The sequence below is a fragment of the Mustela lutreola genome, chromosome X, assembly GCF_030435805.1.
Source record: "Mustela lutreola isolate mMusLut2 chromosome X, mMusLut2.pri, whole genome shotgun sequence".
In the NCBI taxonomy this organism is placed as follows: Eukaryota; Metazoa; Chordata; class Mammalia; order Carnivora; family Mustelidae; genus Mustela; species Mustela lutreola.
The window spans coordinates 65,962,505-65,975,360 of record NC_081308.1 but is presented as its reverse complement, the minus strand read 5'-3'; the positions used below and the strand labels follow the sequence as shown (position 1 = coordinate 65,975,360).

Genomic DNA, 12,856 nt, shown 5'->3' with positions numbered 1-12,856 from the left:
TGTTTAATTAGTGCTTGTAATTGTTTTGGCAGAGATATTTGTGTATGACTTTGGACTGGTATGCTCAGATTACCTCGATTGTTCACCATTTATAATCTAAGCAATTTCATATTTTATAATTTAAACTGTATATATACTCTTTATTCCTCTTAAGGCTTATTGGGTTATTTTTCATCAGCATTTGACTGTAGTATCAATGTGGCAAGTGTTTAGCTTTCTTCCCTTGCTACCTAGGGTAGCTTTTCTAAGGTATTTGATTCCTAACACATTTATTTATACAACTTCCCATCAGCATGTTTTTATTAAAATCTTTTGACTGATATTTGCTGTTGTAGATTATAAACTATTTGGCAAGAACAATGACTGTAAATTCTTCTTTTGGCTTCTCCAGTATTATAGATGTGGTGCCCAGTTTGCATTGGTAACCCTCGGGACTCTTGGTGCATACACAGCATTCACAGTTGCTGTTACACGGTGGAGGTAAAGTATTTCCCAGGAGCCAGTCAAGGTTCAGAAATTAGCTATGCTATTATAATAAAAATTTCATGCCTATGCACATCTTTGTCTTACAGAACTAGATTTAGAATAGAAATGAACAAAGCGGATAATGATGCAGGTAACGCTGCCATAGACTCGCTGCTGAATTATGAAACTGTGAAGGTAATATGTTTAATTATACTTTCCTCTGCCTTCCACATTGCACAAAGATTTGTTCTGCCATTTAATGGAATAGGTGCTGTTAAGTTAGAGTTTTAGATGAGGATAGGATCTCCAGTTATGACAGAGTAATTGGACTTTGTTATTTTTCCTTATTTGGAAATTGTCTTCTCTTTATGCCTCCATTTTTGTCTGGCAGCATCAGAATTTTACCTTCTGAATTAATTTATAAGTGAGAAAAGTATAGGTAGCACCCTTGATTCAGAATGAACACTAAGCTAGTCAAACAGACATGTAAGTTCTTGACTTTCTATCCCTCAGAGAACCTAACATACTGCTTTCCATTATTCTTTCATTTATATGTTCATTTTTCCATTTAACAAATATTACTGAATGCTTTTTATGTCCAAAGCCCTACACTTGGTCTTGTGATGGGGGAGGGTGGTAAAAAATTATTAATATTTAACCCTTGCCCTCCCGCCCTCCCAGATTTAACTCCATTAACTGGGAGAGTTAAAGTAAGTATGCAGGTAACTATATAAGAAGGTGTAATGGCGGTAGGGGCAATGAGAACTGTCATTTCGGTCTCAAGGGATCAGGGGAAGGCTTTGTGAAGGAAATGCCATTAACAGCTTTTTCTTAGGGATGCCTAGGTGGCTCAGTGGATTAAGCCTCTGCCTTTGGCTCAGGTCATGGTCCCAAGGCCCTAGGATCGAGCCCCACATTGGGCTCTCTGCTCAGCAGGGAGCCTGCTTCCCCCTCTCTCTCTGCCTGCCTCTCTGCTTACTTGTGATTTCTCTCTCTATGTCAAATAAATAAATAAAATCTTTAAAAAACCGCTTTTAAAAAAATCTTTTTTTTTTTAAAGTAATCTCTACACCATTGTGAGGCTTGAACTCAAAACCTCATGATCAAGAGTCATCTGCTCCACCGAGAGCCTGCCAGGCATCCCCATTGACAGCTGTTTTAGATCTGGATTTAAGTTAACCAGGCATTGGGGCACCTGGGTGGGTTAAGCCTCTGCCTTCTGCTCAGGTCATGATCTTGGTCCTGGGATCAAGCCCCGCATTGGGCTCTCCGCTCAGCGGGGAGCCGGTTTCTCCCTCTCTCTGTGCCTGCCTCTCTGCCTACTTGTGATCTCTCTCTCTATCAAATAAAAGAATAAAATCTTCAAAGAAAATTAACCAGACATTCATCAGAATGAGATCAATTTCATGGACTTTTCAAATACAGTTCATTGTGGAGAACTATAGGAGTACCATAGTCCAGTGTATTGAAAGTCATTTTTTAAAATGGAGTGTGCGGTATAAAATTGTATCCATACATGAGGTCTTTTTTTTTTTTTTTTTTTTTAGTTTTTAAAAAGATTTATTATTTTATTTTATTTTTATTTTATTTTATTTTATTTTATTTTATTTTATTTTATTTTTTCAATGTTCCAAGATTCATTGTTTATGCACCACACCCAGTGCTCCATGTACTACATGCCCTCCTTAATACCCACCACCAAGCTCACCCATCTCCCCACCCACATCCCTTCCAAAACCCTCAGTTTCTTTCTCAGAGTCCACAGTCTCTCATGGTTCGTCTCCCCCTCCGATTTCCCCCAATTCACTTTTCCTTTCCATCTCCTAATGTCTTCCATTTATTCCTTATGTTCCACAAGTAAGTGAAACCATATGATAATTGACTCACTCTGCTTGACTTATTTCACTCAGCATAATCTCCTCCAGTTTCGTCCATGTTGATACAAAAGTTGGGTATTCATCCTTTCTGATGGAGGCGTAATATTCCATTGTATATATGAACCATATCTTCTTTATCCATTTGTCTGTTGAAGAGCATCTTGGCTCTCTACACAGTTTGGTGACTGTGGCCATTGCTGCTATGAACACTGGGGTACAGATGGCCCTTCTTTTCACTACATCTGTATTTTTGGGGTAAATACCCAGTAGTGTAATTGCAGGGTCATAGGGACCTGGTCTATCATAGGGTCTATTTCTAATTTCTTAAGGAATCTCCACACTGTTTTCCCAAGTAGCTTCACCAACTTGCATTCCCACCAACAGCGTAAGGGGGTTCCCCTTTCTCCACATACTCTCCAACACATGTTGTTTACTATCTTGTTGATTTTGGCCATTCTAACTGGTGTAAGGTGGTATCTCAACGTGGTTTTGATTTGAATCTCCCAATGGCTAATGATGAAGAACATTTTTTCTTGTGTCTGTTAGCCATTTGTATGTCTTCATTGGAGAAGTGTCTGTTCATGTCTTCTGCCCATTTTTTAATGTGATTATCTGTTTTATGTGTGTTGAGTTTGAGGAGTTCTTTATAGATCTTGGATATAAGCCCTTTATCTGTAGTGTCATTTGCAAATATCTTCTCCCACCCCATGGATTGCCTTTAAGAGAATAAATTCTATTTGTACTTGCATATAATTACTATTTTTGTTTGTTTTGTAGTATTTTAATAATGAAAACTATGAAGCACAAAGATATGATAGATTTCTGAAGACATATGAAACTGCTTCATTGAAAAGTACCTCTACTCTGGCTATGCTGAACTTTGGTCAAAGTGCTATTTTCAGTGTTGGTTTAACAACTATTATGGTGCTCGCCAGTCAGGGAATTGTGGCAGGTAATGGATCTGCAGTGTTCACATTAAAGATACTTTACTTAACCTTTATAAATAAAGATTAATGAAAGAAATGTATATATTAGTCTTACTATAAAGCATGTTCAATAAGGTGCTTTAACATCCTTGGAGTGCTTTCCTTTTTGTATCAGAATGTGTTTTCTTAATTGTATGGTAATGTTTTTTAACTTCCTTTTGTTTGACACTGTAAGTTTAGCACTAGCTCCCTCATTAATTAGGACTACTGTTTATACATTTTGTGGGGCTACATACTGATTGTTTCAGGAGTAACTTCTTTTTTTAGCATTTAATATTTCTAATTTCCGTTTCTCTGTGGACCCGGAAAGCAGTGTAATTAATTTAGTGTTTAGTACAAAGGATTACAATTACAATTACTAGTTACATTTTAATTAGACCGATTGATTTGTAAAACATTTCAAAAGTAAATAATGTCTCTGCCTCCTTTCTATAACCTGCCCACTCAGGATTTGTTCATTCAGTGTGTCTTTAATACATGGTTTATCATTCCCAGTCATATACTCATTTGCTCCAATTTTTTAATATATATTTTATAAAAATTTCTATTTCACATTACAAAGTAACTTGCTAGTGTCTTAGGAAGAAAGGAAAGATTTCTAGCCATCCATTTCTATCTTCCCTTAAACCATTCCTTTTTTTAAAAAATATTATGTATAGTGTATGGGTAAGCAATTCCCATTCTACTTACATCAAGTTCCCTATATTCCTGAATCTTGGATTAAAATGTTTTGAAATTTGAGTAGGCCTTACAAGTTGCTAGTTATATGCATTTTTGAAGTATATTCCAGAATAATAGAATGTAAATTTTCTGTCTTAAGCTGGAAAAGTTTATAACCTCTAAAACACCGTTGTTTTTTTTTTCTTCTGCTAACTACATATTAAGGTACCCTTACTGTTGGAGATCTAGTAATGGTGAATGGACTGCTTTTTCAACTTTCATTACCCCTTAACTTTTTGGGGACTGTATATAGAGAAACTAGACAAGCACTCATAGATATGAACACCTTGTTTACTCTACTCAAGGTAGACAGTCGAATTAAAGTAAGTAATCTATTCAGTACTTTTTTAAAAGCATGTGAATATCATCCCATTAATAGAATTGTTCTAAGGGAATATTTACATCACCATGTTAGTGAACTATTCATTTTTTGTAGGAATTGGAGCTATCATGTGTATTAAGAGGTTATTAGAGCTTTACTTTGATGTTTAGAAACCTTACAGTGTTAGCAAATGTTATACCTAAAACCTGTGAACCTTGTTAACTTGAATTATTTGTACTTGCACTTGATTTACTTCTGCTAAAAACGATATAAAATGTGTGATTGCCTTTCCTCACATCCTCAACTTCCTTACACCCGTGCCCACCATCTTCCTACCTGCTCTCCAAAATTGCTCAAAAACCAAAGCATTTAAGAATTTCTGACCTTAGTGCAGAGTAAAAAAACAAATCTTTAAAAGCATGCTTGGAAGTAGTCTAGCTCTACTTACAAACCTTTTCTTCCCCCATTATTTCCATTCTTCTCTTTGTGAAATAGAAAATTGTCTTCATGGCTGTACTCTACATGGTGTCTAAAGTGGCTTTTTTTTCTCTTCCCTACTAGGACAAAGCAATGGCATCTCCCATTCAGATCACACCACAGACAGCTTCGGTGGCCTTTGATAATGTGCATTTTGAATATATTGAAGGACAGAAAGTCCTTAGTGGAATATCTTTTGAAGTTCCTGCAGGAAAGAAAGTAGCCATTGTAGGAGGTAGTGGGTCAGGGTGGGTAATTCAGTTATTTATAAAATCCTACATCATTGGTTAATGATTCTCAATATAATTTTTTTTTTTACTTTATCATAATAAAATAATTACAGTTGTTTAGAACAGGGGTTACCTAATGTTAATAATATTACATAGCCTTTCCTTGTCTCCAATTTCAGAAAAAGCACAATAGTACGGCTGTTGTTTCGCTTCTATGAGCCTCAAAAGGGTAACATTTACCTTGCTGGTCAAAATATACAAGATGTGAGCCTGGAAAGCCTTCGGAGGGCAGTGGGAGTGGTGCCTCAGGTATTTAAAAAAAAAAAAAAAAGAAAAAACCTATTTGGGGAAAGATTTATTGGGTTGGTAGATCTTTTATTAGAATAATTTGAATTCAAAGAGTCAATATAGGGGCGCCTGGATGACTCAGTTGGTTAAGCATCTGACTCTTGATTTTGGCTCAAGTCATGATCTCAGGGATTATGAGATCGAGCCCCATGTTGGCCTCTGTGCTGGGCATAGAGCTTGCTTGGGCTTATCTCTTTCCCTCTCCATCTGTCCCTCCCCACTCTGCTTGTGGGCTGGCTCTCTCTCTCTCCGCCCCCCAAATAAAAGGAAAAAAAAGGTCAATATATGCTAATTAAGTAGGAAGCAGTAGGGCCTACAGTTTAAATTCTGTTACCAAAAATATTTTAAAAATATGAATGGAAAATCTGCATGATGGAAAGATTTTTTTAAGTCTTAGAAATATAGCATAATAAAAAGGAAAGAGCCCAGACTAAAGACAAACAGATCTGGATTCTAACCCCAGCTCTAACCCTTGTAAGTTCTATGGTCTTGGTCCTCAGTTTCCTTATCTTTAAAATAAGGATAATAACCATTTGTCTTTTAGGATAGAGTTATTATGAATTAGAGATGATATACTATAAAACACCAAGCACAATGTCCGTCACATAATTATTCAGTAAATGAAAACTATTACTGTGATTTTGAACAGTTTTTGACATAGTGAAGCAATTTGGCTATCTGCTTCCATGTTCGTATGCCTTGTCTTTGTACCAACTTGTCCTGTTTGTGTCTGACCTGTAGTAAGTAGTTAATAAGTATTTGTTGAACGACTTTAAGGAGAAAAATAAATTTAGAGCAAAATCTGAGAAGACAACAGGGATGCCTTATAGAATGTGAGTTTTTCTTATGCTAAAAGCGAATGGAGAGACCTGGGAACAAGATGCAGCCTAGAATCTGAATTAAGTTGAGACAACTGTAAGAAAGGGATCAGACAGGGATATGTAACTTCTAAAAGGTCCTCAAATGAATTGACACTCTGCACTGTCCTCCCTCTTTCACTGAGAATCTCAAATATTAGTGTGCATGATTTGCCTAGGGAGATTATTGAAATTCCAACTCTTTCACGGACCTTAGTTCTGGCTTAGGAGGGCTGTGTGGGGCCCAGGAACCTGCATTTTTGAATATGCGTCCTAGATGATTCTGATAATAAGTGATCCATAGAGTCTGTGTTGAGAAACATTGACCTAAACTGTATATCAAGTGAATTGAATTCTAGGCTCTGTGTGCTTAGGGCTCGGTGTCCTCATCCATCCAGCTAGATTACTGCCATTCTCTTAGGGTATATAACAGTTGCCCTTGACCTTTTGAAAAATAAAACATTTTATTCACAAGGAAAAATATACATGGTTAAAAAATGAAAGAAAAGATGCTGATCCTCACTGGAAGGCTTACTAGTCCAAATTAAATCAACAGTGTAATAACATTTTTCACCTGCCAGCAAGGATTTTAGAATTCATAACATCCAGTTTGGCCATGGCTGTGTAAAATGGCCAGTCTGTTGTTTGGCCAGTGGAAGTATACAGCTTTCCTGACAAGCAACTTGGCAATTTGTACCAATAGCCAGAAAAATACTGATGCCATTTATTCCAGTAATTCTGCCTTTAGGAAGTTTTAAGGAAATAAACAGAGAAGTGAACAGATATTTATATGCAGAGATGTTCATTACACCATTATTTATAATAGCAGAAGTTGAAATTCACAGTGTGACTACCCAACAATAAGTAAATGGTTAAATTTATCACTATAGGATCAAATGTCATACAGCCATTTATAAATATGCTGCTTATAAATAATATTATCATAAAAAATACTCAAATACAAAGTTTCTTAAAAAGAGGATACCAAGCAAAATACAAAATCCCAATTTTATAATACTAAATGAATATATATAACTAGAGAAGAAAAGAGAAAATAAACCAAAATGGTGATAGTAGTTATTGATACATGGTAGCATTATGGATTATTTAATAAATTTTTATTTTGCCATATTTTTTGTATTTTCAAAGGTTTCAGTTAGTATTTGTTAGCTCTTTTTTGAATATAAAATATTTAAAGGTAAGTATTTTCTCTTTATAGAACTTTAAACTTAGTGGGTTTAAGTACCATTTCAAAATGAGAACATTTTATATCAGTAGTTGGTATAAAATGATTAAAATACTATTTGAAGTAATATCTCAAACTGGGGCTGATTGTTTTGTTAAAGAAGATCTTAATTATCTTGGTTAATGTGAACTAATGAGCCATTTTATTTCATCTTACTGTTGACTTCCAACCATTTGGAGACTAAAAGGAAAGTGGGAGGTTGATGTTCACTTTAAGTACATTAGCTTTAGTGTGCTATATCAGAATAAAATGAAATATCAATGAATGCTTGTAGTAACCTTTCTCCAAAAGATATCTATAGTTTATAAATCCTTTGTTTTCTGTGTCCAAGTAAAAAACTTGTTTCTGTGTCCCAGTTTAAAAGCTTCTGAGAAACATATATTCAACCTCATTAGTAATTAGGGAAGTGCTAATTTAAACAGCACGTTTTACCCCCAAAAGTAGCAACAACTGAAACTTAATTAATACGCAGTGTTGTTGAATATATAGGGATCAATTCCCTTAATATACTATGGGTTGGAGTATGTATACTGTTGGACCATTTTGGAAGATGGGCAATACTATCAAAGGATAAATGTATGCTTAACCTTTTTTAAAAGATTTCATTCAATTTACAGGTGACAGCACAAGAAGGAGAGGACTCTGGGAAGGGGGAGAGGGAGAAGCAGACTCCCTACTGATCAGGGAGCCAGATGTATGCTTACTTTTTAACTCATCAGTCTGTTTCTAGGGGTCGTTTTTACAGAAATACTCAAGTGTAAAAAGTCCTATATACAATATTTTATTCCAACATTGTTTGTAGTAGCAAAAATTTGGAAACCACATTAATGTCTATCAGTAGAGAAATAAATAAATACATTGTTAGTATCATACAACTGTTAAAAAAGTGAGGTAGAGGGGATGCCTGGTGGCTCAGATGGCTAAGCTTCTGCCTTATGTTCTCCAGGTTCTGGGATCGAGCCCCATGTCAGGCTCCCAGCTCTCTGCTTCTCTCTCTCCCTCTGCCTCTGCCCCTGCTTATGCTCTCTCTGTTTCTTTCTTTCTTTCTCTCTCTCTCTCTCAAATGAACAAATAAAATCTTAAAAAAAAAAGTGAGGTAGGATTCTGTTACTGAAGTGAGCAGTTTCCAGCATATGTTAAGTGAAAAAAGCAATTTATAAAATAACATGTATGTATGGTATGATCTCACTATGTTGAAGAAAAAAGTATGTGGCACATAAATTCATCAAAAAAGTCTGGACTGATAACTCAACAAATTGTTCATGGTGATTAGAGCTCGTAAAGGAAATGGGATTGCAGGAATGAAGGGGGTGATAAAGGAGTTACCATGTTTTACTCTTTATGCCTTTGTGTCTTTACTAAGTTGTTTGAATTTGTTGTAATGAATATACATATATATGTACGTATATATAAATCTGCTTCAGGATGCTGTCCTCTTCCACAATACCATTTACTACAACCTTTTATATGGAAACATCCATGCTTCACCTGAGGAGGTGTACGCGGTGGCAAAATTAGCTGGACTCCATGATGCAATTCTTCGAATGCCACATGGATATGACACACAAGTAGGGGAACGAGGACTCAAACTATCAGGTAATCAGATTTTAGATCTACTCCTGCTTGTGTACTCCCATCAGACTTGAATTTGTCAGAGCCATTTTCTTGAAAATGAATGACAGAGTACACACCTAGTGCTCATCTATTCACTTTCAATAAGGTCCCAGTCTCAGCCATCACTGTAAATAATTCAACATGTTGGAAACAACTGTTCTCAATCATGCAGGTCTCTTTTTTTCTTTCACTTGCAGCTGCAAACTGTAAATGCTTAATAGTAAATTGCTAATACATCCTCAGGTCAGCATTAATGTATCATCCATAATTGTAATATTAAAGGAAAGCCAATATCATTGCTCACCTGAGAAAGTAGTAGGAGTAGGGAAAAGTAATTTGATAATAAATAGTATATCTCATCATAATTTCCTAGATCATTATGGGATGTTTTCAATACTTTAGACTTCCTTATACTTGATGTACTTAACTGCTATACTTTTATTAAAGCCAGTTTCGTTTTCATGTCCTTGTTGGTTCAGTGGTCAAGTAAACTTGGGGGCTTGTACATTTCTATATAAGTGTTTAATTATGAGATTGCTATGATTAATAATTTTCCTGTAATGACTAAATTTTTTGGAGGATCCACAAAAAAGCTTTTTCACCCAAAATTATTTGAATTCCAAAAGTATGATATCTGTGCCTGAAAGTATTAATGTAACTAATATAAACACACTGTATCCTTTACATTTATTCTAGTTTAATTTAGGGGGGAAATATATAAATTAGGGATGGAGGGGAGACAAAAAGAATAAAGAATACTCTGCATGAATTTAATGAATCCCCATTCGTTTTCATTACAAACCATCTTCATTTATTCACAACATTGATTAGGTGTATATTATGTGCAAACTAACATGCTAAATGCTTTGAGAGTTAATAAGATGATGCATAGATGTACTTGCCATCAGGGAATTTGCATTCCATTAGAAAGTTTTGATCTAAGTTTAGAAAATGTTAAGCAAAGATTGATTTCAAGTTAAGTTGGTCTGTAGTATTTTGATTATCAGCTGGTAGTAGAAGATTCTTGCATCATTCCAGTCCCTGTTTATACTTCACCATTCCTCTTAACAGGAGTAGTTCCCAGCTAACTAGACCACCTCCAGATGATTTGTCCAGTTGGCTAATTTTAAAGACCTCCAAGTTTTCACATAGTATAAACTAGACCTCTCAAAATAAGACTGCCTCAGATAGCTGTGCCACATGCCATTTTCCAATCATTTTTTCCCCTCTCTGCATGCCTTTGGGAGTAGGAATGGCTAAGGAAGTTTTCTTTTTGCCTAATATCCATTGTCCTACAGCTAGACCTCTCTAAATGAGTATTATTTAGCACCTATGCTAGTATTTATGGTAGGAAACAAATATTTCTTCTCCAGTTGCCAAAATTCTATTGATTAGAATTGAAACTGGGTTGGTTTCCACTTGAAATTTGAGAGTCATGTCTAAACTAGGCTTTCCTCTGAGTATCTGCATCTTTTAGGAGGTTTCTGCCACTAATTTGCTAGGTAGGTACGGAGGTAGTGCTGGCATGATGCCTGCTTTGGTAGGAGAATTCTGATCTTATTAAATGGGGAAGAATGTGGATAGTATAAATACAAACTTATTAATATTAGAGATAAGGAGCCCTCTTTTACAAGTTGAAAATAATAATTGCAGAAATAAAACTGAAATATTTGGTGTACCAGGTAGTAAACAGGTGGCGCTTGTTTCCCTAAGAGGTTACTGAAACTGAAAAATACAAGTTTATTTCAGACATTGATAAATTAATGGATAATGGGGGAAAAAAGAAGCCAAAGGGGACATATTCAGCAAAGCATCATCCTCTATACTTTCAGCTATAGTTTATGTATGATTGATGACCTTAGACCTGTAAGAGTCGCAGTGAGGAAAGAACGATTACTTTATTTTCACCGGAGTGTTTTTAGAAACAAATACGGGGGGGCACCTGGGTGGCTCAGTGGATTAAGCCTCTGCCTTCGGCTCAGGTCATGATCTCAGGGTTCTGGGATCGAGCCCCACATCAGACTCTCTGCTCAGAAAGCCTGCTCTCCAGCCCCCACTCTCTGCCTACTTGTGATCTCTCTCTGTCTCTCTCTCTCTGTCAAATAAATAAATTAATTAATTAAAGAAAAATAATTATTAAAAACAAATACAGGCTTGCATATTATGATAGGAAGAGCACTGAACTGGGAGTCAGGTCTAGTCCAGATTCCACTAGAAGTTGCTCTGTGATCGTGGGCAAATCATTAAACCTTTCTGGGCCTCTCTTTCCTTTCGGTTTTAAAATTCTGCTATTCTAGAGACCCATAGCAAATAACTAAGGTGAAATTAGTGGTATCTAGTATACACCTTTAACTTTGAAGAGTACTGTGAAAATAATATCTGTCAAAAGAATCCTTGAGAAGGGAGTTGTTTGGGGAAGTGGGTAACAGGGTGAAGGGTATTAAGGAGGGCATGTGTTGTGACGTGTAATGGGTATTATACATAACTAATGATCATTGGACACTACATCCAAAACTAGTGGCTAACTGAGCATGATAAAAGATATTAATTAATTCTAAAAAAAAAAAGAGCCTCTTGAGAAGAATACTGGCTAGATGGTATATTTTTGTTAAGAAGTAAATGTAAATATTCATAGTTTCATGTCTTCAAGTTGCCAGGTTTCAGATATTATATTTGTTTTTGGCTTTTTTGATTCTCTAATACTGAAATTTTTCTCTCTGTGGTTGCTGTCCATTGGGAAGTGATATAAAATAACATGTAATGAACATATTCTCGGTGTGAGCATATTTTTGGTGAGAGGAGTAATTGTGGAATCAAAGCTATTACCTCTCCTCTTTGTTCTTTTCTCCTGTCACAAAGTCAGGATCCAGAATTACATTTATGTTCCAGGGTATATAGTTTGTCAAAGGATATCATATATGAACTTAGACTCTTCTAACTGAGTAAACTAACAGTGGTCAAAGTAGAGGTACATGTTGAAGGCATTGCTTTGTGGTTATGTTTGGTAGAAATACTAGAAACACAAAGTATGTCTTTATGTTATACTTTCTTAAACTAAATTTTTCTTTACCAGGAGGAGAAAAGCAAAGAGTAGCAATTGCAAGAGCCATTTTGAAGGACCCCCCAGTCATTCTCTATGATGAAGCCACTTCATCATTAGATTCAATTACTGAAGAGGTAAATGATGATGAAAATGCAGAGCTCTTCAATTCTCAATGCTTAACTTTTCTGCTTGGAAGTTTCAGTAAAATGGCTATATTCTTTTATATTTTGAATGAACTTCAGTAGGAGGTACCATAGAGCAAAATATCTGGCCCTTTGTCCCCATATGGCAAGTGCTGATAATAAGAATGTCAGGTTGCATTCAGTTATCACATTGCTAAGTCCATTTGCAAAAGTGTCTTCTTTTTGAAGCTTATGACTATTCTATTATCCTTACATCTTGCAAAGCTTGTAAGAATTGCCTAATCTGCTGACAGATGAAGAATGTTTTAGTCTTTCTGCTGTTGCTACTTACCACTCATGAAAATAGGTCATGTAAATGATTGTGACACAAGCATACACCAGAAAACCTTTCACTTACCATGGAGCAACTCACTGAAATACAAGTCAGGCACACGCAGCCTGTGGTGCTGGTATAAATTTATATTCATTTCACAAAAATATACTGTGCAGCACCGAGACGTTGTGACACTTGATGTCATGGTACAACTC

At 35.8% G+C, this 12,856-nt stretch overlaps 1 protein-coding gene across 4 annotated transcripts in view; it reads left to right on the top strand.

The window, feature by feature from the left end:
* The window catches only part of ABCB7 (ATP binding cassette subfamily B member 7), a 155,890-nt gene that overhangs the window by 115,051 nt on the left and 27,983 nt on the right, over positions 1 to 12,856 (top strand). For all 4 annotated transcript variants that reach the window (XM_059156561.1, XM_059156559.1, XM_059156558.1 and 1 more), the window contains 8 exons: positions 392 to 480; positions 573 to 660; positions 3,120 to 3,294; positions 4,214 to 4,371; positions 4,932 to 5,095; positions 5,257 to 5,386; positions 8,953 to 9,124; positions 12,216 to 12,319. In XM_059156561.1, the coding sequence (XP_059012544.1) occupies positions 392 to 480; positions 573 to 660; positions 3,120 to 3,294; positions 4,214 to 4,371; positions 4,932 to 5,095; positions 5,257 to 5,386; positions 8,953 to 9,124; positions 12,216 to 12,319 (1,080 nt within the window). The remainder of the gene's footprint in view (positions 1 to 391; positions 481 to 572; positions 661 to 3,119; positions 3,295 to 4,213; positions 4,372 to 4,931; positions 5,096 to 5,256; positions 5,387 to 8,952; positions 9,125 to 12,215; positions 12,320 to 12,856) is intronic.